Genomic DNA, 27,167 nt, shown 5'->3' with positions numbered 1-27,167 from the left:
GAGGAGGCCTTGCGAGAGAAGATCTGGATGGTCTGGAAGCCTCAAGGGAACGTCTGAAAGCATGTTAACCAGCTCTGCATACCAAGGTCGTCTCGGCCAGTCTGGAGCTATCAGGATCACAAGAATCCCTTCTATTTTTTCTACGATCCTCGGAATCAAGGGAGAGCTGAAAAAAGATAAGGCAGCTGAAACTGGGACCACAGGATTACTAGGGCATCGCAACTGATGGCCAGCAGATCCCGGGTCCTGGCAACGAAAAGAGGAACCTTGTGGTTCATCCGAGACGCCAAGGAGTCGACGTCCAGAGTGCCCCATCTTTGACATATTTGGTTGAAGACTGCGGGATTGAGAGACCACTCGCCTAATGCGAGGCCCTGACGACTCAGGAAATCGGCTGTCCCATTTTCTACCCCCGGAATGTGAACGGCTGAAAATGGCAGGGACATGACCATCGCAGAATTCTTGTCATCTCTGCCATGACTTGTTGGCTGTGAGTCCCGCCTTGGTGGTTTATGTAAGCCACAGCCGTGGAGTTGTCCGACTGAATGCAGACTGGCCTGCCTCCTAGGAGAGATTGCCAGCGGAGAAGGGCAAGGAAGATTGCCCTGATCTCCACAAGATTGATGGGGAGGAGGCCTTTCTGAGCGTTCCAGTGACCCTGCACTGTGTGCTGAAGGAAAGCCGCTCCCCACCTGAGGAGAATGGCGTCTGTGGTGATGACTTGCCACCAAAGAGGAAGAAAGGACCTCCAGCACATTACTGAGGCGGATAGCGTCCACCAGGTCAGGGATTGCCTCACCTCGAGATGCAGAAGCACAGGTCGGTAAAGGGAGACCGTTCTCTTGTCCCAGGCAGACAGGAGGGCCAGCTGAAGAGGACGGGTGTGGAACTGGACAAAGGGCACGGCTTCCATGGAGGCAATCATCTTCCCCAAAACTCTCATGCAGGACCGAAGGGGAGAGGGACTGGACGCCGATTCCCAAGCAGAGGGATGAAAACTTTTCCTTTGGAAGGAAGACACGAGCCCGGGTCGTGTCGAACTCCATGCCCAGAAACACCAGGCGCTGAGTTGGGATCAGGGAGGATTTCTCTCTGTTGACTATCCAGCCGAGATAGACCAGAGTGACCTGAAGACTCTGATCACAGTTTCGGCGGGACGTCCCTTTGGATCAGTAGATCGTCCAGGTAAGGGATTATGACAATCACTTTGGAGCGAAGGATGGCCATGACCGCTACCACGACCTTCGTGAAGACCCTGGGTGCACACGCCAGGCCGAAAGGAAGAGCCGTGAACTGATAATGATCCTTCTGGATTACAAACCGAAGGAATCTCTGATGCTGTACACCAACAGGAATGTGAAGATAAAAATCATTAATGTCTACAGAACAAAAAAAATTCTCCTGGTTCCATGGAGGCGATCACCGAGCGTAAGGACTCCATCCTGAAGTGGCGGATCCGAACGTGGCGATTCAACTGTTTGAGGTCCAAGATCGGCCGGAGCGAACTGTCTTTTTAAAAAAAAAAAAAAAAAAAAAAAAAAAAAACAATCCTTAGCCTCCTATATATTCAGACATAGCTTGGGGAAGGCATTTATGCACATGTAATCGAAGTACATGTATCAAAGTACTGGCAGTTATAACATGGCAGTTAGACAGGGCAGGAGACAGGCAAGACATTTATATATATCTACTCCCTGTACATTTGGAATACAACAAATATATACCATATGCATTTGTGTAATTTATATCCTGGCCGCTGCACTCTCACACACCCACCGCCCTGGCATTAACTCTCTACACTCCATTCATATCGGCCCCTCGCTTCTTTCCTCTCCTATGTATAGCACTCACGCTCTTTTCACATTGTTAAATTGCACAGATCCAGTCAGTCCCATCATTCAACATAAGAGACGCTCTCACAAATCGCTCTCCTAGTCACAGGAGACATTGCTCCCAACCCTGGTCCCCCATGTTATAGAAAGTCAAACCCCCCCAACTGCCACACTCAGAAACCCCTCTAATCTTATTAATTTTCCCTGCATGCCATCTGTCTCTCTTAATTGTGCACTTTGGAATTCTCGCTCAGTGTGTAACAAACTCTCCTTCATTCATGACTTTTTCCTTTCTAATTCTCTTAACCTCCTGGCTCTTACTGAAACCTGGATCCAGCAGTCAGACACTACCGCTGCTGCTGCTCTTTCATACGGGGGACTACACTTCTCATACCCCAAGATCAGACAATAGAGCAGGTGGAGGCGTTGGTCTGCTCCTATCACCAAAATGTACCTTTCAGGTTATCCCTCAAGTACCCTCACTTGTCTTCCCTTCTTTTGAGGTCCATGCCGTCAGACTCCACACCCCCTTCTCCATCCGAGTGGCGGTGGTGTATCGTCCTCCCGGCCCCTCCCATCAGTTCCTAGATCATTTTGCCACTTGGCTTCCACATTTTCTCTCCTGTGACATCCCTACCCTCATCATGGGAGACTTCAACATCCCCATTGCTCTTCCCCTCTCCCCATCTGCTACTCACCTTTTATCTCTAACTTCCTCATTTGGCCTTTCGCAGCTTACTAATTCTCCAACGCATGAAGACGGAAACTTCCTCGACTTGGTCTTCTCTCGGCTTTCTGCAGTGGATGATTTTGCAAACTCCCCTCTCCCGCTCTCTGACCACAATCTTCTTTCATTCTCTATCAAGAACTGCCAGGCTGCTCAGGTCACCCCCACTGTCCATACTTATAGAAACATACAGGCCATTAACACCCAGAAACTTATGAAGAACTTGCAGTCTTCATTGGCCCCTATCTCCTCCCTCTCATGTCCTGATTCTGCATTGAAGCATTACAATGAAACACTTCAAAGTGCCCTGGATGAACTTGCACCCCCTATAAATAGAACACCACAACACAGACGGCAACAACCCTGGCACACCCTGCAAACACGTTTCCTGCAACGGTGCTCCAGGTGCGCCGAACGTCTGTGGAGAAAATCCAATCTACACGAAGATTTCATCCATTATAAGTTTATGCTTAGAACATACAACACTGCCCTTCACCTCTCCAAACAAACCTATTTCAACACCCTCATCACCTCACTGTCCAATAACCCGAAACGTCTGACACTTTTCATTCTCTACTCAACCCAAGAGTACAGGCCCAAACCACGGAGCTCCAAGCTGACAATCTAGCCAATTACTTCAAAGAAAAAGTTGACCAGATCCGACAGGAATTTATCTCCCAATCACCTCATACCATGCACTGTCCTCCCTCCCCCACTGCATCTAGCTCACTCTCTGATTTTGAACCAGTCACAGAAGAAGAAAGCAGGCTCCTTGCATCTTCTCGCCCAACCACTTGCATCAGTGACCCATTTCCGTTACATCTCCTCCAGTCCCTTTCCCCTGCTGTCACCCCTCACCTAACTAAAATATTTAACCTCTCTCTCCTGGTATCTTTCCCTCCTCATTTAAGCATGCCATCATACATCCACTATTTAAAAAACCACCCCTCGACCAAAACTGTGCCGCTAACTATAGACCTGTCTATAATCTTCCCTTTATCTCTAAACTCCTGGAACGCCTGGTCCACTCCCGTCTTATCCGCTATCTCTCTGATAACTCTCTTCTCGACCCTCTCCAATCCAGTTTTCGCTCCTTACACTCTACTGAAACTGCCCTCACTAAAGTCTCTAATGATCTACTAACAGCTAAATCAAATGGTCATTACTCCATGCTAATTCTCTTGGATCTCTCTGCAGCATTCGACACTGTGGATCATCAGCTCCTCCTCACTATGTTCCATTCCATTGGCCTCAAGGACACTGTTCTCTCCTGGTTCTCCTCCTATCTCTCTGACCACTCCTTTACTGTATCTTTTGCCGGTTCCTCCTCCTCTCACCTTCCCCTTACTGTTGGGGCTCCTCAAGGATCGGTTCTAGGCCCCCTCCTCTTCTCCTTGTACACTGCCCCTATTGGTCAAACAATCAGTAGATTTGGTTTCCAGTACCATCTCTATGCTGATGACACCCAATTATACGCTTCTTCTCCTGACATCACGCCAGCCTTTCTAGAAAACACCGGCGATTGTCTATAAACGCTGTGTCTAACATCATGTCCTCACTATATCTGAAACTGAACCTGTCAAAGACTGAACTCCTGGTGTTTCCTCCCTCTACTGATGTACCTATACCCGACATTGCCATTTCTGTGTGTGGCTCCACTATTACTCCCCAGCAACATGCCCGCTGTCTTGGGGTCATACTTGATTCCGAGCTTTCCTTTGCCCCCCAAATTCGATCACTGGCTCTCTCTTGTCATCTGCACCACATTTCTAGAATTCGACCTTTTCTTATTTTTGACTCTGCAAAAACTCTTACTGTTTCTCTTATTCATTCTCGTCTCGACTATTGTAACTCTCTTCTAATCGGTCTCCCTCTTACCAAACTCTCCCCTCTCCAATCTGTCTTGAATGCTGCAGCCAGGATCATATTCCTCACCAATCTTAACACCGATGCTTCTACCTTGTGCCAGTCATTACACTGGCTACCCATCCACTCCAGAATTCAGTATAAACTTATTACCCTCACCCACAAAGCCCTCCATGGCTCAGCACCACCCTACATCTCCTCCCTTGTTTCAGTATACCACCCTACCCGCGGCCTCCGTTCTGCTGATGACCTGCGGTTAGCATCCTCAATAATCAGAACCTCCCACTCCAGTCTCCAAGACTTTACACGTGCTGCGCCAATTCTTTGGAATGCACTTCCCAGGGCAATACGATTAGTCCCCAATCCCCACAATTTTAGGCGTGCCCTGAAAATGCATTTATTCAGACTGGCCTATCGCCTCAACACATTAACCTAATCTATCACGGTGTGGCACAGCCAAAAGTTTTACCATAACCAGGTTCCCCGCATCATGTTCCCACATGCTTTATGCATCCATCAGCCCTCTGTGTCTGTACTGTTACACACTTGACATTATAGCTGGTCCATACAATCAGGGCAACTGTTACCACCCACCTTTCGTGTCTACCTCTTTCCTCAGACAGTAAGCTTGCGAGCAGGGCCCTCATTCCTCTTGGTATTAGTTATAATCTATGTGATTATTGTTATGCTGTAATGTCTATTGTCTGTACAAATCCCCTCCGAAATGTAAAGTGCTGCGGAATATGTCGGCGCTATAGAAATAAAATTATTATTTATTTATTATTATTTTTTCGGGACTACAAAAAGGTTGGAGTAGAACCCTGAAAACCGTTTCAAGGAACAGGTACAATTACTCCTGTGTTTAGAAGAGAAGAGACGGCCTGGAGAACCCTTGGGGTTTGAGACGGCTGTTTTGGTGGGCAAGACAAAAAGAAGCGTCTCCCTGGGGGGAAAAAGAAAAGTCGATCTTGTAGCCGGACGTAACGATCTCTCTGACTCAGGCGTCGTCGACCACGGACAACCATGCATCCCTGAAGAGAAGAAGCCGGCCTCCCACCCTGGAAAGACTTCCAGGTGGAGGTGACCCGTCATTTAGAGGAGAACCTGTGATTTCGGGACCCAGAGGGCTGGAGGAGCGGCCCTTTGGCTCCAGTGAGGAGCTGGTTTGAAGGATGGCTTCCTTCTTTCCCCTGGGGTGAAAGAACGTTCCTGCTGGGAGGAGGTTCCTGAAGAAGAGAAAGGTCGAAAAGAACGAAAAGGCAGTGGGTCATTTCTGTTTGAGGTAGGTTTTGGCCTGGACTGGGGCAGAGAGGTGCTTTTCCCCTCGGTAGCATCTGAAATTATCTGGTCCAGCCTGGATCAAAAGAGCCTAGAACCCTGGAGTTTGTGAGTGACTTCTTAGAGGTCGGGTCTGCATTCCATACCTTCAACCAAAGGATGCGGCGTTTGGCAATGATATTACTGCTTGCTCTGGCGGAACAGGCGGCCACATCCAAAGAGGCAATCAGAAGATATTTGCCAGCATGAGCAATCTGGTCTGCCAAATCTGCCAGCTCACCCGGAAGAGCTGCCACTAAGATGCCCTGGAGAAGTATTTTGGCCCAGACAGATATGGATTTCGCCACCAAGGTGGAGGCGAAGCTGGGGCAGAGGGAGGCACTGGTCACCTCAAAGGCCGATTTGGTCAAAGATTCGATCTGCCTGTCTGTAGCATCCTTAAGAGATGCACCATCCGGTAGAGACAGAACTGTTTTGGTGGGCAGGCGAGAGACCGACGGATCCACCTTAGGGAACTCTGCCCATTTGGTGACAAGATCTGGACTAAAGGGATCTAGAATGTCTAGCTGTTTCCTTCCCAGAAAGCGCTTCTCAGGATGTTCAAAATGCTTGGTCATAGTAGCCGCAAACTCCTTGTGATTGGGAAAAGTCTGGGAGGGACGTTTAACTGGTTTGAATGAAAACGAAGTCGCCCTGAGCGGGCACCTTGTCCTCTTTTAGTTTAAGAGTTTGAATAATGGCCGAGATAAGGCTATCAACCCTGTCCTGCGTCCTGGGGGCCTGGTCTGCATCTGAGTCAAACCTGTACTGAAAATCCACATCCGACCCAAAGTCCGCCTCCAAGGAGGGGGAATGGGGAGAGAGTGGCATCCTGGATGCTGCTGAGGGCCCGGAGAACTGGATGGGGAGCTAGGTAGAGCCCGCTTCCTAGGTCTTTTATCCAATCTGTCCTTCTCATCCCAGGCGTTGGGAGTACCCCTTTGGGACAGACATGATGGAAGGGCTGCAGGACTGGCAGAAAGGGGACGGCTGACCTGAAGGCCACTTTGTTTTACATCGTAATGAATCACAGAGGGCTTAGTGGGAGGACATGAAGCTCCTGCAGAGTTGGGCATAAGTCAAACCTAGATGAGACTGCTGAGGAGAGAGAGAGAGAGAGAGAGAGAGAGAGAGAGAGAGAGAGAGAGAGAGAGAGAGAGAGAGAGAGAGAGAGAGAGAGAGAGAGAGAGAGAGAGAGAGAGAGAGAGAGAGAGAGAGAGAGAAAGAAAGAGCCTACCCGATTCCAGCGAAAGGCAGCAGATGACTGAAGGTTAGCTGTGCCCCCCCTCTGGTTTGAAGACCATAGGCAGTTGCGGCGATCAAGGAAAGCGCGGGTAACAGACACGGATGATCCTCCAGTATTCAAAAATGTCCCCAGCAGTGTAGAAACAGAGCAGAGCGGGGGGCGCCGCTAGGTATAAGTCGGAGAATAGAGGAAGAATACGGTTGGCTGAGGAGTCGGGGGGGGGGGGGGAATTCCTGGTCAGCCCTGTTTATCAGCCAACCGGTAAAGAGTGAAAGCGCCACTTTGATTGGATGTCACGCTGGGAGGCGTGGCCGACAGGTGAACTGCCGACGGGCAAAAACGAAAGCGCTCCCCGGATTGGCTGTTCGTCGAGAAAGGGGTGGGGGGTGTGTGGAGAGTGAAAAGGGCGCCGAAAAGACGTGCGCAAGGCGGGGGGGTGGCCTAATCAAGAGCGGGGGCTCTCTGCTCCAGCGAGGCCCGGTAGGACAAGATGGGAATGGCATAGGCGCGATAAGGCAAAAATGGCCGCGGTAAAGGTCTCTAGTAAGGTACTGGGTAAATCAAAATGGGGTCCTGCTGCACAGAACAGCCTGGAGAGCAGTGCCCTGTCCCTGATAATGGCTCAAAAATATAAAGGTACTACCTGTTCGTTGGGGGAGTGCATGGTGGTTACATACGTTACCTACACGAAGAGGTCTCCGGCTCCTCTTCACAGATGAGGATCACATCAGGAGCCCTCGGATGATAGAGGGTCGCTGGCATCAGGGATCCTCCTTCCCGCACCGTCTCCAGACTGTGCAGAAGACGGCATCAACCCCTTACAAGAAGGGTGGAGGCCACCGCTGGTGACCACCGGTTTCCTCTGAGCCCTCTCTGAGGAGAGGGACGAGGAGGGGAAAAGGCAAAGGACCGGCCACCGGAATCACACTGAAGCACCCCTAAGGGTGACAGAGGATTAGGTCCTGCCTGCAGGTCCGAGAGTGGGCAATGTGTGCGACATCACACTGCTCTCTCGGTCGCATAAGTATGGGAAAACAGGGTGAGAAATTACACCCTGTTACCCTGAAGATGAAGAACCTGAAAGACAAAGGGAAAATATCAATACAACAGGTGACCTGAAAGAAAAAAACTGCGGATCTGGGATCAGATCCAGGTCCGCCTCCTACAAACACTAAGCTTAAACTGGAGTACTTGGTGCCTGTAGGTGGGTGCATACTGTTGGGGAGGGGGTATTATTTTCCTTTTTTTGCCAAGTGTCAGCCTCCTAGCGACAGCAGCATACACCCCTGTGGTTACCAGTGCCCCCCAATGAAGCGATTAAGAAAAAACCGGCATGGGCTCCCCCCCCTTTTTGACAACCAACCTTGCTAAAGCAGACAGCTGGGGCTGGTATTCTCAGGCTGGTAAGGGGCCATGGATAGTGTTCCCCCCAGCCTAAAAATAGCAGCCCGCAGCCGCCAGGAAAAGGCACATCTATTAGATGCGCCAAGTCTGGCGTTTTGCCTGGCTCTTCCCACTTGCCCTGTAGCGGTGGCAAGTGGGGTAATATTTGTGGGGTTGATATCAACTTTGTATTGTCAAGTGACATCAAGCCCACGGCTTAGTAATGGAGAAGCGTCTATAAGACAACTATCCACTACTAATCCTATAGTTATATGGTAAATAAACAGCCAGAATAAAGTCTTATTAGAAATAACACAAAACACTTTTACATACTTAAAAATACGAAACACCGCTATACTCACCTAACGTTCAAATCCACTGAATCCCTCATATCGTGTAATAAAACAAAAATAAAAAAAAAAAAACCATATCCCTCACCTGTCCGTCAATCTGTCCCATGCCGTAATCAATGTCTGGGGGATAAATAGTTCTCAACCTGGACAGTGCCAAGATGTGACCGGCCAGGCTGAGAAGAACTGGTGAATGAGCTGCTGCGAGCGCAGCATCAGTGACTAGCGGTGACATCATCAAAGTTAACTTTGGTCACTAAAGCTGCGTTCCCTACTGAACTGCAGTGACATTGGTGAGATTCTAACCAGCACAGTAAGAAAAAGGGTTGCAGCCCACAGCTGTCAGTTTTGCCTGGCTGGTTATCAAAAATACAGGAGAAAGCACAGTTTTTTTAAATTTTTTTTTTTTTATTTACAGTACAGGAGCCAGCTGATGAATACACCCATCCGCTGCTCCTGCTCTCACCATTATTAGCGGAAGCAGGCGTCGGCTGATGGGAGCAGTAGTACCATCAGCCTGCAGCCGTGACCGGAGGTAAACTTTATATTTTCAATCACAGCTGCAGGCTCACGCTGTCTTTTGACAGCGAGGGAACCGTGGCTGTCTGACTGGTGCTAATGATTTTACCACCGATCAGAAGTGGTTTTGCCGCGCTGTCATGCACATGAAAGCATGGCAAACACTGGATTTCTGGAGCCCTCATTAAAGTGAATGGAGTCCAGATGCAAAAATTTTGGGTACGAGAATAGTAACTGTTCGGCCAAACCCGCCAGACCTGAACATCCAGGTGTCCGCCCATCTCTACTTTTCAGTTCTTATTTTTATAGTGATTGTAGTGCGTTAAAAGTGACCGATGACGTGATTCTCCAGTCGCTTCAATTAAGGCAATATCAAAACTTGGATTTTTTTTTTTTTATTACTTTAATGGTAGAAAAATAAAATAAAAAAAAAAAAAAGTGTAATTTGTCTTTGTAGAAGGACCAATATATAAGCGATGGGGTTTGTTGGTAGGACAACCTGTGATGGCATACCGGGGAGGCTGATAGGAGCCAGAAAAAAAGCGCACATGCATCTGCACTATTTACATATTGTGGTCAGTGATAGACACTGGCATTTACATAGATAAACAGCAGCAATCATAGCAAGATCTGGCCACTGCTGTTACAGGCAGATGCCCACTGTACCATACAGCTGGCACCTGCGCAATATTTAGTGTGCAAAGCTGCTAATCTCCCTTCATGCACCCGCATCCTCAGTGACGTCACGGGGCGAGAAGGAGTGATAAAGACTTTTCACTTTCTTTTCTGCTATAGAAGATGCTTTGAAACACTGAAAATATAGGTTGCTAAAATATACACTGCTCAAAAGATTAAAGGAAACACTTAAACAACAGAATATAACTCCAAGTAAATCAAACTTCTGTGAAATCAAACTGTCCACTTAGGAAGCAACACTAATTGACAATCAATTTCACATGCTGTTGTGCAAATGGAATAGACAACAGACAGAAATTATTGGCAATTATCAAGACACCCTCAATAAAGTAGTGGCTCTGCAGGTGGGGACCACAGACCACATCTCAGTACCAATGCTTTCTGGCTGATGTTTTGGTTACCTTTGAATGCAGGTTGTGCTTTCACACTCATGGTAACATGAGATGGACTCTACAACCCACACAAGTGGCTCAGGTAGTGCGAGATTGGGCTGTGAGCACAACCCTACACTGTGCAGGATGCTTGCCATTTGCCACAGAACACCAGGATTAGCAAATTCGCCACTGGTGCCTTGTGCTCTTCACAGATAACAGCAGGTTCAAACTGAGCACATGTGACAGAGTCGAGACACCGTGGAGAGTGATCTGCTGCCTGCAACATCATTCAGCATGACCGGTTTGGCAGTGGGTCAGTAATGGTGTGGGGTGGCATTTCTTTGGAGGGCTGCACAGTGTTGGGTTGTGAGCACAACCCCCATCTGTGGACGTCGGGCCCTCAGACCATATTCATGGAGTCGGTTTCTAACTGTTTGTGCAGACACATGCACATTTGTGGCCTGCTGGAGGTCATTTTGCAGGGCTCTGGCAGTGCTCGTCCTGTTCCACCATGCACAAAGGCTGAGGCAGCGGTTTTACTGCTGGGTTGTTGCTCTCCTACAGCCCCCTCCACTTCTCGTGTACTGGCCACCTTACTTCCACAGCTCACATTGATGTGCCATCCTGGATGAGCTGCACTACCTGAGCCACTTGTGTGGGTTGTAGAGTCCGCCTCATGCTACCACGAGTGTGAAAGCACAACCAACATTCAAAAGTGACCAAAACATCAGTTAGAAAGCATTGGTACTGAGATATGGTCTGTGGTCCCCACCTGCAGAACCACTCCTTTATTGAGGATGTCTTGATAATTGCCAATAATTTCCATCTGTTGTCTATTCCATATGCACAACAGCATGTGAAATTGTCAATCAGTGTTGCTTCTTAAGTGGACAGTTTGATTTCACAGAAGTTTGATTTACTTGGAGTTATATTCTGTTGTTTAAGTGTTCCCTTTATTTTTTGAGCAGTGTATATACCCTTTACCTCTGGAGCTATTGTGTGGGGGTAGGAGATGGCACCTCTGGGTGCAGCGTAATTACCTGATCCGGCGGCCGGGCGATCACACTGACTTCTATAGAAGCTGCCGATGCTCCGAGGAGGATATCCCTAGGAGAAGAGCAGAGTATATGAAGACTCCGCAAGCCTGTGTTAAGCCCGGCTGAGCAGCGGTCATTCCCAGGTAAAGGCGCTGGCAGCTTACCAGTCATCGATGTAATTCATGAAGAAGTGGTGCTGCCGCTCGCTGCAGCTGCTGTAGCAGGTCTCTGTGAAGTTCAGGAAGCGCTCGCCTCGTTTGTCCTCCTTCTTCTGTGAGATAAAATGATCAAATTACTTACAGATGTCAACCACGGGGGCCTCTAGAGGTCAGCACTCAAAAGCCTCTCTCCCCACACGTCGCTGGAATGAGGGCGGCCATGACACCATCTAAGCTGAAAACTCACAGGAAGCAGGACCATCACGAGCTGAGGCGAGGTCTCCAGAGATCCATCAGCGGCTGCGTACACCACGGCGAAGACGTACGTGCTCACCCACAGGATGTCCAGCACTGAAAGCGGAGACAAGTGTCAAAATCCCTCACCTGTGTAGAGTATTAGTTCTGATGCTGAGAGTAGTAGTTCTGCAAGAGCCACAAGTCACAAGTGCAGGAACTGTGCTGCAACATATCGTCCCAGTGTTTAATGGTTTCCTTCCCGTAGTGCAGAAAATGATCCGAGCTTTACCTTTCACAGGGTCCGATTCATAGAACGAGGGGCACGGGATCACCTTCCGCTGCTCCAGATTCTGCAAATACAAGACAGCATAGCCAGATTTCTATAGTATGTGCACAGGTAACTGCACCAGCAGATTGGTGAGTGCAGCTCTTGAGTATAATACAAGATTTAACTCAGGATCAGTACAGGATAAGTAATGTATGTACACAGTGACTGCACCAGCAGAATAGTGAGTACAGCTCTGGAGTATAATGGTGGATGTAACTCAAGATCAGTAATGTATGTACACAGTAACTGTCCAAGCAGAATAGTGAGTGCAGCTCTGGAGTATAAAACAGGCTGTAGTAAAGGACTTACAGGAACATACTGCACCACAGTGCCATTCTGTTTCCCGACAGCCAGTTGCTTCCCTTTCGGGCTCCAGCACACTGTAAGGGAAGAGATTACAGACTTTATACAATTTCCACTGCTGCACTCTCTGGATCAGACGTGGCGCAACTTTGTGATCACTCACCACACGTCACACCCAATGTGGCTGGCAAATTGGCAAACAAATTGACGGTTTCTGTGACCTGGAAGACGGAGATGCTGCCATCACTGAGGCACACCGCCACCATGTTGGGCATCACAGGGTTCCACTTTAGATCTGTGACAAAACTGTCAGGTTCTCTAGAGAGTGGCTGGCAGGTGAAGGCTTCTTTTGGTTGCCTGGACTGTAAAAGATGAGACAAATCCATTACCAGACACATTATCTGCACCTGAGGCTCTCCAGCTGTTGCAGAACTACAGCTCCCAGCATGCTCTGGCCACTTAAACACGCTGGAAGATGTAACTCTGCACCAGCTGGAAAGTCATGGATGAAGCTGCTGAAACACCCTGCCCTGCAGTAAGTAATGGAGAAGAAACCTCACCTCGCCCACAAGGGTCCGAACGTCATAGAAGGAGACATAGGAGCCGCGGTCAGTGGACGATGTGCAGATAGACAGGGTGAAGTTGTCTGAGCTAAGCGCCACATGGTGCACAGGATGCTTTGTCGTTACTTCGATACCAGGAGGAGCCAACACTGTGCAACAAGAAAAGCTTTATTATACTGACAGAGAACGCACGACTCCTCCCCCACCAAATACTGTAATAACATAACTGTATCGCACATTCCTGAGTCATCTACAGGGACTGATCCCATTGCAAAACACACCTGCCCCCTCTGACCTGCACAACAAAGCTATAATGGATCACAAGATACAATGCCATCCACAACCATCCCAACAGCACTGAGATCATGGTGGCGTCACATCCGGCCAACACTCCAGTGAGTGGGCTATGCTGCTGGGAACCACAATCTGCATATGGAGATGGTCATTAGATTAGGAAATGATGGGGTATTGTAAAGTGTAATTGTTGGTGTGCCACTAGGACCAGTACTCGTTAATAGGACATGGAGCGGTGCTGTTAGAGGCCACATGCTTCTTTCAATTAAATCCTATGGGAGCATCTGCTCTATGATTTGCAAAGGTCCCATAGGATCTGACAGGGCAGACAGCTCCTCTACGGGAGGTCCCAACGGGACTCATCAGTTATCGGCAGGCGTGGACATATCGTTGTTGCAACCTGTGCAGCCGCACAAGGGTGCAAGTCAGAGGCCCCATTTTCACCTCCAAAACAGGAGGAATTGTGCATTAGGGTCCAGTTTCATTTAGGCTAGTTTCACACTAGCGTTCTTGGGCGCAGCGCAGTGCCGCCGCTAAGCCACACCCCCAGCTGCGCCCCCTCCGGTCTGTTCCTCCTCTGATCGCATGAGGCTGCATGCGATGAGCGTATCCTATATTTAGCGCTGGATACGCTGATCATGCACTGACCGTGCGCTGGTCTGATTTTGCTGGCGCCGCGCCCAGAGCACAAAAATGCAACAGCGCATTTTTGTGCGCTGGACGCAGCGTTAGCAAAATCAGACCACCGCACGGTCAGCGTATCCAACGCTAAATATAGGATACAGTGATCGCATGCAGCCTCATGCGATTAGAGGAAGAACTGACTGGAGGGGTGCGGCCGGGGGTTAGCAGCGCCCAAGAACGCTAGTGTGAAACTAGCCTTAGTGACGCACCAGCGATCCCAACAACGATACGACCTGGTAGGGATCGCTGGTGCATCGCTAAATGATCGCTAGTAAGCTGCCAAACAGGCAGATCTCTTCAGCGACGCAGCAACGATCCAGCGATCAAACACAGCGATGCATGCTGGCCAGCGGGACGCCGACGACAAAAAAAATGGCCCAGGACAATCCTGCACGATCAGCAATATCTAGCAGGGGGGGACGGTCGCTGCTGCGTGTCACATGTAGCGAGATCGCAAGCAAGATTGCTGTTGTGTCACAAAATCGGTGACGCATTAGCGATCTCGCTATGCGAGACGGGGCCTTTAGATGAGCTATTGGACTGCAAAGGACCCATATATTGTCCTTGTACAGGGGTCCATTTAGGTCTAAGTCCACCAGTGCTTATGGGGGCTGATGGGGGTCAGATAAAACCCCTGTCTAAAGCCAAGTTCTGATACGATGCCCTGAGTGGCTGCTTCAAACTCAACCTCATAAGCACATGGGACTGTTCAGGATCGGACATGTCTGTCCCTGGTCCGCGGGTCTTCGATACCGCAGATGTTCAACTCGGCACTGAGCCTGTGCCAGATGGTTAAGTGCTGTCAGTAGTCAAAGTGCAACCTTCAATGTCCATTTGATCATTTTTTTTTTTTTTACAGAATGTAAATGTCCCTTTAAGAAGCCGTTCATTCAGCAGTGCACAGATGAACATACCGATGTCATTGTGATCCTGTCCTGGTTTCACAGGAACGAGAACATCATCAATGCGGAAAATCTTCAGCCCAGCCGGGCCGCCCGCGAACAGGAAGCCATATTTGTTGGACACAGCAAGGAGACTAGAGCGATCCTTGGGCAGTTCCTGCGGAGACGGGAAGAGGCGATGCTTCTTCAGCTGACGGAACAGGAAATCCTAGAAAATTAGAACAAAAAAAATCTTTCATCATGACTGATACATTGTAACAACCCCTAGGTTTATGAGGGATCTGTAACCTGCACCGATACACGGCAACGACAAATCGGGTGAGGAGGGATCAGTGACCGGCACTGATACACGGTAACAACTCATCATAGAATGGTAGAGTTGGATGGGACTTCCTTGGCCATCTGGTCCAACCCCCTGCTCAAAGCAGGATTCGCTACATCATCCCAGACAGATGTCTGTCCAGCCTCTGTTTGAAGACTTCTATTGAAGGAGAACTCACCACCTCTTGTGGCAGCCTGTTCCACTCATTGATCACACTGTCAAAAAGTTTTTTCTAATATCTAATCTGTGTCTCCTCCCATTCAGTTTCATCCCACTGCTTCTAGTCTTTCCTTTTGCAAATGAGAATAAAGATGATCCTTCTACAATGTGACAGCCCTTGAGATATTTGTAGACAGCTATTAAAGGGAATCTGTCACCCACATTTAGTGATATCATGTAAAGATATCACTAAATTGTGCGTCCCATAAGGATTCTATTCGGGCTTTTGACTCCCCCCGACCCCGCACCTTTGAGGCATAAATACCATTTTAGCTTGTTGGTGATGCAGGCAAATAGCTGCAGTCCGGTCCGATGGGCGTGGCTTAGTGGTCTTCTCCCCTCACCTACTCGGCTTGCTTCACGTAATCTTCGTCTGTGAATACCACAGACGCCGTAGGTTTCCGTGCTTGCGCAATGTAAAGACCCCCGGCGCCTGCGCAGTATGCTTTGCCCAACTGTGGGCGAAGCATAAAATCACTACTGCGCAAGCGCCAGTATTTTCCAGCGCGGTCTATGCCCGGAAGTGTGTCCTGCATGTGAAACATTCCCAAATCCTGCAACCTTTCCTCATAAGACAGGGTTTGCAGACCGGTCACCATTCTGGTCGCTCTTTTCTGAACTTGCTCCAGTTTGTTGATGTCTTTTTTAAAATGTGGCGCCCAAAACTGGGCACAATATTCCAGGTGAGGTCTGACCAAAGAGGAGTAGAGGGCAATAATGACTTCACGTGATCTAGACTGTATGCTTCTGTTAATACATCCTAGAATTGCATTTGCCTTTTTTGCTGCTGCATCACACTGTTGACTCATATTCAGTCTGTGATCTATTAGTATACCCAAGTCTTTTTCACATGTGCTGTTGCTTAAGCCTATTCCTGCCATTCTGTATATGCTTTTTTTCATTTTTATTGCCCAGATGTATTACTTTGCAATTTTTCCCTGTTAAAAACCATTCTATTAGTTGCTGCCAACTGCTCCAGTTTATTTATACCTTTTTGAATCCGCTCTCTCTCTTCTCTAGTATTAGCTATCCCTCCTAGCTTCGTGTCATCAGCAAATTTAATCAGTTTACCCTCAATTCCTTCATCTAAATCATTGATAAAGATGTTGAACAATACAGGGCCCAGGACAGAGCCCTGTGGTACCCCACTTGAGACATTCCTCCAACTGGATGTGCAGCCATTTATGACCACTTTTTGGGTCCGATCACTAAGCCAGTTATGATTCAACCTAACAGTTGCCTTGTCCATTCCATACTTAGTCATTTTTTCAATAAGGATTGTGTGAGAGACTTTGTCAAATGCTTTGCTGAAGTCAAGATATACTATATCTACAGCATTTCCCTGATCCAACCAATCAGTGATTCTGTCATAGAAGGAAATTAAGTTAGTCTGACATGACTTATTAGTTACAAACCCATGCTGACTGTTTAATCACTTCATTCTTAACCAGGTACTTACATACATGTTGTTTAATAATCTGTTCAAAGATCTTTCCTGGTATAGAAGTCAGACTCACCGGCCAATAGTTGCCTGGGTCCACCTTCTTCCCCTTTTTGAAGATAGGAACAACATTTGCTCTTCTCCAGTCTTCTGGGACTTCTCCTGTTCTCCAAGAATTTTCAAAGATTATGGAGAGGGGGGGGGGGGGTTCAGAAATTTCTTCTGCTATCTCCTTCAGTACTCTGGGGTGTAATTCATCTGGACCTGGAGACTTGAATTCGTTTAGGTTAGCTAAGCGTTTCCTCACTATCTCTCTGTTTATAGATATCCTGGATTCTTCTATTCCATTAATAGGACAGTGAAGAACAGTTGATGTTGCATTTCCTTTCTGAGAGAAAACAGATGCAAAATAGGAATATAAAAGTTCGGCCTTCTCAACATCCTGTCTTACCATTTCATCATGTAAAAATCCTTTAGCATCTTTGACTTTTCTTTTACTTTTGACATATCCCCAAAATCCTTTATTATTGCTTTTGACGTCTCTTGCAAGCCTCAATTCATTGTCAGCTTTAGATAATCAGATTTGTGCCCTGCAGGTTCTGCAGACAGCATTATATTCTTCTTTAGCTATGCCTCCCTCTTTCCATTTGATAAACATTTCTTCCTTTTTAGCATGTGCTTAAGTTCTGTGTTCATCCATCCTGGTTTCCTTAAATGCTTCCTATTCTTCCATCTTTTCGCAATTGATAACAATTGTGCTTTGAGAATTTCATTTTTCAAGATTTCCCATCCTTTCTGGACATTTTTGTCCATAAGGATATACAGCCATTGGATCCCTCCAATTCTCTTTCTGAATCCCTTAAAATCTACCTTTCTGAAATCTAACCTTGACGTGAGTCTTCACAGGTCTTCCTCCTCTAGTTATCCAAAATTCTAAAACAGCATGGTCGCTACCTCCTAGGGTCCCAGCCACTTTTACCTCCTCAACCACTTCCTCCCTGTTTATAAGGATTAGATCCAAGGTAGCAGTTCCCCTTGTTTTCTCCCCTACCTTTTGGAAGATAAAGTTGTCAGCAAGAGATAAGAATTTCCTTGACCTGTTAGTTTTGCCTGAGAGAGATTCCCAACAAATGTCTGGATAGTTAAAATCTCCCATGACAACTATGTCATATTTTTTGGAGAACTTGGCCATTTGATGCATAAAGAGTTCATCCATATCTGCAGCTTGCACAGGCGGCCTGTAGTAAATGCCTACAATGGTGTCCTTTCCATTGTTCTGTCCTTGTATTCTTACCCAAACAGTTTCCACAGAACTCCCAGTCTCTGAAGCTTCAATCTCTGTGCAGATATACGCGTTTCTAACATACAATGCGACACCTCCTCCTCGTTTATCAAGTCTGTTTCTTACAAATAAGTTGTATCCTTCTAGCCTTGTATTCCAATCATGTGTATTCTGTATTGTCCCACCAAGTTTCAGTGATTCCAATGACATCATATTTCTTTTCCTGTGTTAGTAGTTCCAATTCTCTTTGTTTGTTGCCCATGCTTTGTGCATTAGTATAGAAACATTTTAGTTTGTGATTGGTTTCTCTTTCTCCAATATTTTTATTATTTAGATTCTTTTGTCTTTGTTCTTCCTTTCCACTTCTAATAGCATAGTTCTCAATAGCATTTGTCAGGTGTATGGCTTTTTCTGTCCTTTTGCTTCCCTTCCCATGTTGTTCTAGTTTAAAGCTCTCCTGATGAGTGTAGCAAAGCGACTTCCAAATACATGTTTTCCAGTCTTCGTAAGGTGCACCCCATCTCTAGCAAGTAGTCCATTGTATAGGTAATTCACTCCGTCATCCAGAAATCCAAATCGTTGCTGACGGCACCAACGACGTAGCCAGTTGTTCACCTGCAGAATCTTATTCCACCTCCTTGTTCCATGGCCATCCACTGGGAGGATGGAAGAGAAGACCACCTGCGCTCCCAAGTTTTTCACTTACCTAAGTTTTCAAAGTCTCTGCAGATGGTTTCCAGGTCATTTATTGCGGTGTCATTTGTCCCCACATGTAGTAGCAGGAATGGGTAGTCATCTGTAGGTCTGATGAGTCCTGATATCCTGTCAGACACATCTTTAATTTTTGCACCTGGAAGACAGCACAGGTGCTGAGGTTATATCCGGTCTGCAGATAGCGGCCTCTGTCCCTCTCAACAGACCACCACTCTCCGTTTCTTCTTCACAACATTTTTCTTTTTTCCATCCAGGAGGACTCTGAGGGCGTACAAGGATGCTGTTTGTGGGTAAAGTCTTATCCTGATATATTTCTTCATCGTTCTCCTGCGTAAGAGCCTGGTACTGGTTCCTGAGCAGTATGGGTGCTGACTGCCTCCTGATCCTCCTGCTTCTCTGGGTCACATGTCTCCATTCCTCTGTTTCTTCAGGTGCACTTCAAATTTCTTCTCTTTCTGTAAGGCTAAGTGCACACGTACCGGAACTCTCGCGGAAATTCCCGCATTTTAAATTCCCGCGATTTTCCAGCGGAAAAACTAGCATTTTGCAAGCGTATTTAGCTTGCAGAATGCTAGCGTTTTCCAAGCGATCTGTAGCATCGCTTGGAGAACTGATTGACAGGTTGGTCACACTCGTCAAACATAGTGTTTGACGAGTGTGACCAACTTTTTACTACTGAGGCCGCCTATGCAGCATCAGTAGTAAAAGATAGAATGTAAAAAAAAAATAAAAAATGGTGTTATTCTTACCTTCCGGCGTCCCGCGCATCCGTTCCCAGTAATCCTTTGCGAAAATGCCCGCGATGACGTCCGTTCTCGCGGTGATTCGAGATGACGTCGCGCGAATGACCGCGAGACTTCGCGATCCCGCGAGGACAGACGCCATCGCGGGCATTTTCGCAAAGGCTTACTGGGACTGGGACCGGGAGCGTGGAGAGGTGGGAATGCTGCGCGGGACGCCGGAAGGTGAGAATAACAATATTTTTTATTTTAAATTCTATTTTTTACAGGGGTATGGTACCCAAAGCCCGGAGGACAGTCTCCTCTCCTCCGGCCCGTGGGTACCATCCGCAATTGTTCTGCTTACTTTCCGCATGGTGTGCACAGCCACATGCGGGAAGTAAGCGAAACAATGCATTCCTATGGGTGCGGGATCGCCGCGATTCCGCAAATTAATGAGCATGCTGCGTTTCTTACCGCGAAGCGATTCCGCCACGGTAAAAACCGCAGCATTAGCACAGCATTGCGGAATCCCATAGGAATGCATGGGATGCTTATTTTTCGCGGCAAAATCGCACGGTTAAAACCGCCGCGGAAACGCGAAAAAAAACGCCACGTGTGAACTCAGCCTAACGTGAAGAGATAATTCTGCTAAGAACTCTTCACCTTCCTTAATGATCTTCAATGTAGCTAACCTCTCCGAGATTTTGCAACTTTTCCTCCAACAGGGACACAAGCTTGCATTTGTGGCATGTGAAGTTTGGCTTTTCTACTGGTAAGTCTGTGAACATGTAGCAAGAAATGCAGCTCACCAAATGGCTCCTGGTCTCTTCCATATTGTTAAAGAAAATTCAAAAGCGATGAAAAATGAACCAAAATTCGGCACGCGGTTTACCTATTTCCTCTCTTCAACTGCAACGGCCAAAATCCGGTGATCGTTGAGCTCGCGGAGACTTTTCACTTATCCCAGAAGGCACTGGGAATATGCAAATTATCTCCTCAGGACTCTTCCACTTCACATCGGGTGAGGAGGGATCAGTGACCGGCACTGATACACGGTAACGACACATCGGGCGAGGAGGGATCAGTGACCGGCACTGATACACGGTAACGACACATCGGGCGAGGAGGGATCAGTGACCGGCACTGATACACGGTAACGACACATCGGGCGAGGAGGGATCAGTGACCGGCACTGATACACGGTAACGACACATCGGGCGAGGAGGGATCAGTGACCGGCACTGATACACGGTAACGACACATCGGGCGAGGAGGGATCAGTGACCGGCACTGATACACGGTAACGACACATCGGGCGAGGAGGGATCAGTGACCGGCACTGATACACGGTAACGACACATCGGGCGAGGAGGGATCAGTGACCGGCACTGATACACGGTAACGACACATCGGGCGAGGAGGGATCAGTGACCGGCACTGATACACGGTAACGACACATCGGGCGAGGAGGGATCAGTGACCGGCACTGATACACGGTAACGACACATCGGGCGAGGAGGGATCAGTGACCGGCACTGATACACGGTAACGACACATCGGGCGAGGAGGAATCAGTGACCGGCACTGATACACGGTAACGACACATCGGGCGAGGAGGGATCAGTGACCGGCACTGATACACGGTAACGACACATCGGGCGAGGAGGGATCAGTGACCGGCACTGATACACGGTAACGACACATCGGGAGAGGAGGGATCAGTGACCGGCACTGATACACGGTAACGACACATCGGGTGAGGAGGGATCAGTGACCGGCACTGATACACGGTAACGACACATCGGGAGAGGAGGGATCAGTGACCGGCACTGATACACGGTAACGACACATCGGGTGAGGAGGGATCAGTGACCGGCACTGATACACGGTAACGACACATCGGGAGAGGAGGGATCAGTGACCGGCACTGATACACGGTAACGACACATCGGGTGAGGAGGGATCAGTGACCGGCACTGATACACGGTAACGACACATCGGGAGAGGAGGGATCAGTGACCGGCACTGATACACGGTAACGACACATCGGGTGAGGAGGGATCAGTGACCGGCACAGATACATGGTAACAAACCATCAGCAGTGACACCTTTGACTTGAGGCCCGGTTTTCTGGATGTAAATAGGAGATTCCAGTCACTGACAGCACGCAGTGGTCGGACACGGTAGTCCAGTGGTGTCCTGGGATGATGTGCGAGCGGCCGGTAAAGTGTGACCGGATTAGACACGATGGTGTATGTATAATGCCCCGGATACTGGCTATTACTGCCGCCGCACTGGTGTAACGGCCGGTAACAACAGCCACCACGTGGGTGACAGACGCAATCACGTGGCTACCGGTTACAGCCGGGTGTGACGCCTTGGTTACCTTGGTGTCTCTCTCCGGGGGAACATCCGTATCATCCTCCATTGAACGAGAACCTCCGAGCCTAGCAGCTTCCGGTAATCATAAGGGGGTGACAACGCGCGCAACTTACAGGGCCGCCGCCTCTGCTACGTCATCACCGCTGCGACAGGTGCTGGTCCCCTGAATTACATAGTGGGCTCCAGAAAGATGGCGGCGCAGCCGCAGTGAGCAGGGTTGTGTCTAGATTGGAGTTGGTTTATTCAGGATCTCATGTTAGTCACTCCATTCTAGACAGTTCAGTGCTGAGGTGACTACGGGAACCGCCGGAGAAGTGACCGGAGAGGTGACGAGAACTACCGGAGCGATGTCCTCCCAGGAACCACCCCAATGATCCTCATCTGGTTGTTAATGATTTAATGCTTTTTTAGGGAATTGCTCCAGTTATTAATGGGGAAAATCTTAAGGCTGTGTGCCCACATTGCGTTTTTTAAGCATTTTTGCCTTTTTTTTTTTTCCGCAGCGGAAACGCTTAACCCCTTAAGCCCCAAGGGTGGTTTACACGTTCATGACCGGGCCAATTTTTACAATTCTGACCACTGTCCCTTTATGAGGTCATAACTCTGGAACGCTTCCATGGATCCCGGTGATTCTGACATTGTTTTCTCGTGACATATTGTACTTCATGATAGTGGTAAAATTTTATTCATATAACTTGCGTTTATTTGTGAAAAAACGGAAATTTGGTGAAAATTTTGAAGATTTCGCGATTTTCCAACTTTGAATTTTTATGCCCTTAAATCACAGAGATACAGCACACAAAAAACTTGATAACTAACATTTCCCACATGTTTACTTTACATCAGCACAATTTTGGAACCAAAATTTTTTTTTGTTAGGAAGTTATAAGGGTTAAAAGTTGACCAGCGATGTCTCATTTTTGCAACACCATTTTATTTTTACAGACCACATCACATTTGAAGTCACTTTGAGGGGTCTATATGATAGAAAATACCCAAAAGTGACACCATTCTAAAAACTGCACCCCTGATAGTACTCAAAACCACATGCAAGAAGTTTATTAACCCTTTAGGTGCGTCACAGGAATTTTTTGAATATTTAAAAAAAATGAACATTTAACTTTTTTTCACAAAAAAAATAATTCAGGTTCAATTTTTTTTATTTTACCAAGGGTAACAGGAGAAATTGGACTGGAAAAGTTATTGTGCAGTTTGCCCTGAGTACGCTAATACCGGATATGTGGGGGGGAACCACTGTTTCGGCGCCTGGCAGAGCTCGTAAGGGAAGGAGCGCCGTTTGACTTTTTCAATGCAAAATTGGCTGGAATTCAGATCGGACACCATGTCGCGTTTGGAGAGCCCCTGATGTACCTAAACAGTGGAAACCCCCCACAAGTGACCCCATTTTGGAAACTAGACCCCCAAGGAACTTATCTAGATATGTGGTGAGAACTTTGAACCCACAAGGGCTTCACAGACGTTTATAACGTACAGCGGTAAAATTAAAAAATCATATCTTTTCACCCCCAATTTTTAATTTCCCAAGGGTAACAGGACCCTAAAAGTTATTGTGCAATTTGTCCTGAGTGCGCTGATACCCCATATGTGGGGGTAAACCACTATTTGGGCGCATGGCAGAGCTCGGAAGGGAAGCAGCGCCATTTGACATTTTTGGCTGGAATTGAGATCGGACACCATGTCGCGAATGGAAACCTCCCACAAATGACACCATTTTGGAAACTAGACTCCCCATGGAACTTATCTAGATGTGTGGTGAGAACTTTGAACCCCCCCCAGTGCTTCACAGAAGTTTATAATGCCTGGGTGTGAAAATAAAAAAATCGTATTTTTTCCACTAACATGATCTTTTAGTCAGCAGTTTTTTTTATTTTCCCAAGGGTAACAGGAGAAAATGGACCCCAAAAGTTGTTGTCCAATTTGTCCTGAGTACGCTGATACCTCATATGTGGGAGAAAACTACTGTATGGGCACACGTCGGGGCTCAGAAGGGAAGTAGTGACGTTTTGGAATGCAGACTTTGATGGAATGGTCTGCGGGTGTCATGTTGCTTTTGGAGAGCCCCTGATGTACCTAAACAGTGGAAACCCCCCACAAGTGACCCCATTTTGGAAACTAGACCCCCTAAGGAACATATGTAGATGTGTGGTAAGCACTTTGAACCCCCAAGGGCTTCACAGAAGTTTATAATGCCCAGGCATGAAAATAAAAAAAATCATATTTTTTCCACAAACATGATCAATTAGTCCCCAATTTTTTTTATTTTCCCAAGGGTGCCAGGAGAAGTTGGACCCCAAAAGTTGTTGTCCAATTTGTCCTGAGTACGCTGATACCCTATATGTGGGAGAAAACTACTGTATGGGCACACGTCAGGGCTCGGAAGGGAAGTAGTGACGTTTTGGAATGCAGACTTTCATGGAATGGTCTGCGGGTGTCATGTGCGTTTGGAGAGCCCCTGATGTACCTAAACTATTGAAACTCCCCACAAGTGATCCCATTTTGGAAACTAGACCCCCCACGGAACTTATCTAGATGTGTGGTGAGCACTTTGAACCCCCAAGTGATTCACAGAAGTTTATAACGCCCGAGCGTGAAAATAAAAAAATCATTTTTTTCCACAAAAATGATATTTTTGCCCCCAATTTTTTATTTTCCTATGGGTAACAGGAGAAATTGGACCCCAAAAGTTGTTTTGCAATTTGTCTTGAGTAGGCGGATACCCCATATGTGGGGGTAAAACACTGTTTGGGCGCATGGCAGAGCTTGGAAGGGAAGGAGCACCATTTGACTTTTTCAACGCAGAATTGGCTTGAATTGAGATCCAACGCCATGTTGCATTTGGAGAGCACCTGATGTGCCCAAACAGTGGAAACCCCCAATTATAACTACAACCCTAACCCCAACACACCCCTAAACCTAATCTCAGCCCTAACCCTAATGGGAAAATGGAAATAAATACATTTTTTTTTTAAATTTTATTATTTTTCCCTAACTAAGGGGGTGATAACGGGGGGTTTGATTTACTATTTACGGCGGTTTTTATGTTTGGCGGCTGTCGCACGCTAAAAGACGCTTTTTATTGTAAAAATAGTTTTTGCATCACCACATATTGAGAGCTATAATTTTTCCGTATTTTGACCCACCGAGTCAAGTGAGGTCTTCTTTTTTGCGGGACGAGTTGACATTTTTATTGGTACCATTTTCGGGCGCGTGTCATTTTTTGATCACTTTTTATTCCGATTTTTGGGACGCAGAATGAACTAAAACCAGCATTTCATGAATTTCTTTTGGGGGGGTGCGTTTACACCGTTCTGCGTGCGATAAAATTGATAAAGCGGCTTTATTCTTCGGGTCAGTACGGTTAGAGAGATGCATCATTTAGGTATTTTTTTATGTTTTGTCGGTTTTATGCAATGAAAACTATTTTATATAAAAAATAATTATTTTTGCATCGCTTTATTCTGCGAGCTATAACTTTCTTATTTTTTCGCTGATGATGCTGTATCGCAGCTCGTTTTTTGCGGGACAAAATGACGTTTTCAACAGTACCATGGATATTTATATGCGTCATTTTGATCGCGCGTTATTGCACTTTTTGTTCGGCGGTATGATAATAAATCATTATTTTTTGCTTCTTTTTTATTTTCATTTTTTAAGGGGTTCGCTAAAGGGGTTAACTAATGGGACATTTTTATAGGGCGGGTCGTTACGGACGCGGCGATACCAAATGTGTACTTTTATTGTTTGTTTTTTTTTATTTGCAAAAAATGAATTTATTGGGGGAATATTTTTTTTTACTAATTTATTTGGCGATTTTTTTTTTTTTTTTTTTTTTTTACTTATTTTAACACTTTTTTTTTTTTAACTTTATTACATTGTCCCAGGTGGGACATCACTGTCCTGTGACAGATCGCTGATCTGTCACATCACAGATCACTGTGACAGATCAGTGATCTGTCACAGGCAGTGCAGCAGGCTTCCTCGTGCCTGCGCTTTGCAGGCACTGAGGAAGCCGGCTCCCTGCAGGCCCCCGTCGCCATCTTGGATTCGGGGGCCTGCAGGGAAGGAGCCCCCCGCAGCAGCGCTGCACATTGTGCTGCTGTGGGGGGCTCAGGGAAGCACGGAGGGAGCCCCCTCCCTGCCGATGCTTCCCATTAACCCCCGGTACACCGCAATCGTGTTTGATCGCGGTGTGCAAGGGGTTAACGTGTCGGGGGCGGTTCGTGAACGCCCCTGACACATTGTGCCGGGTGTCAGCTGTGATAATCAGCTGACACCCGGCCGCGATCAGCGGCGCTCACCACGTGGGCGCCGCTGATCACTATGACGTACTATCCCGTCCCTGGGAATTAAGTCCCAGGACACATGGACGGGATAGTACGTCATATGGGGTTAAGGGGTTAAAAAACGCACCCCCATGCAATCATATGGGATTCCGCAGTTGCTGTGCCCATGCTGCGGATTTTTCCGCTGCGGAATCGCATCGCGGGAAACTCTGTAGCATGTTCATTATTCATGCGGAATCGCGGCGATTCCACCGCCATAGGATTGCATTGAAATGCTCACTTTACGCATGTGGCTATGCCCACCATGTGTAAAGTGAGCGCTTCATGTGTGGATGGTACCTAGGGTCTGCAGGGGAGGAGACTCTCCTCCAGGCCCTGGGTATCATATCCCAGTCAAATATAGAATTAAAATCAAAAATAGTGATATATTCACCTTTTGGTGGCCCCCGGAGTCCTCAGCGGCGCTGCCGGCATCTTCCGTTCCCAATGATGCATTGCGCGAATCACCTGAGATGACGTCACAGTTTCGCGAGCGTGACGTCATCTGGGGTGATTTTCGCAATGCATCCCTGGGAACGGAACGTACTGGGAGCGCCGCTGAGGAGATTAGGGACCGTCGGAAGGTGAGAATAACCATATTATTTATTTTTTACATTCTATCTTTACTATTGATGCCGCATAGGCAGCATCAATAGTAAAAAGGTGGTCACACTTGTCAAGCACTATGCTTGACAAGTGTGAACAACCTGTCAATCACCTTTCCAAGCGATGCTTCAAATCCCTTGGAAAGCGCAAGCATTCTGCAAGCTAAAAACGCTTGCAAAACGCATACGAATTCCACATGTATTTTACCCGCTGCAGGGAGTTGCTGAAATGCTACGGACATTTCCGCAGCATTTCTGCAACGTGGGCACATAGCCTAACAGTCATACGTGATTTTTTAAAATTCTTTTTCTTCCTGATTA

General features: G+C 47.4%; 1 protein-coding gene and 1 long non-coding RNA gene across 5 annotated transcripts in view; one reads left to right on the top strand and one right to left on the bottom strand.

Annotated features, from left to right (window-relative positions):
* NUP214 (nucleoporin 214) overlaps window positions 1-22,049 on the bottom strand; it is a 78,162-nt gene extending 56,113 nt beyond the window's left edge. For 3 of the 4 annotated variants that reach the window (XM_073555938.1, XM_073555939.1, XM_073555940.1), the window contains exons 1-9: window positions 21,903-22,049; window positions 14,829-15,024; window positions 12,934-13,085; window positions 12,537-12,735; window positions 12,380-12,450; window positions 12,032-12,092; window positions 11,753-11,856; window positions 11,512-11,618; window positions 11,351-11,417 (exon numbers count right to left, since the gene is read on the bottom strand). In XM_073555938.1, coding sequence (XP_073412039.1) covers window positions 11,351-11,417; window positions 11,512-11,618; window positions 11,753-11,856; window positions 12,032-12,092; window positions 12,380-12,450; window positions 12,537-12,735; window positions 12,934-13,085; window positions 14,829-15,024; window positions 21,903-21,944 — 999 coding nt within the window. In that variant the 5' untranslated portion in view covers window positions 21,945-22,049. The remainder of the gene's footprint in view (window positions 1-11,350; window positions 11,418-11,511; window positions 11,619-11,752; window positions 11,857-12,031; window positions 12,093-12,379; window positions 12,451-12,536; window positions 12,736-12,933; window positions 13,086-14,828; window positions 15,025-21,902) is intronic. The other variant, XM_073555941.1, reaches the window with a different exon arrangement.
* LOC141059813 (uncharacterized) overlaps window positions 21,897-27,167 on the top strand; it is a 55,097-nt gene continuing 49,826 nt past the window's right edge. Inside the window, exon 1 of the long non-coding RNA XR_012222603.1 lies at window positions 21,897-22,282. This is a non-coding gene — a long non-coding RNA (uncharacterized lncRNA). The remainder of the gene's footprint in view (window positions 22,283-27,167) is intronic.

The sequence above is a fragment of the Dendrobates tinctorius genome, unplaced genomic scaffold (assembly GCF_039654945.1).
Source record: "Dendrobates tinctorius isolate UK_male_01 unplaced genomic scaffold, ASM3965494v1 ptg000231l, whole genome shotgun sequence".
In the NCBI taxonomy this organism is placed as follows: domain Eukaryota; kingdom Metazoa; phylum Chordata; class Amphibia; order Anura; family Dendrobatidae; genus Dendrobates; species Dendrobates tinctorius.
The sequence above is the reverse complement of the archived record's forward strand: the minus strand, read 5'-3'. Positions and strand labels throughout refer to the sequence as shown.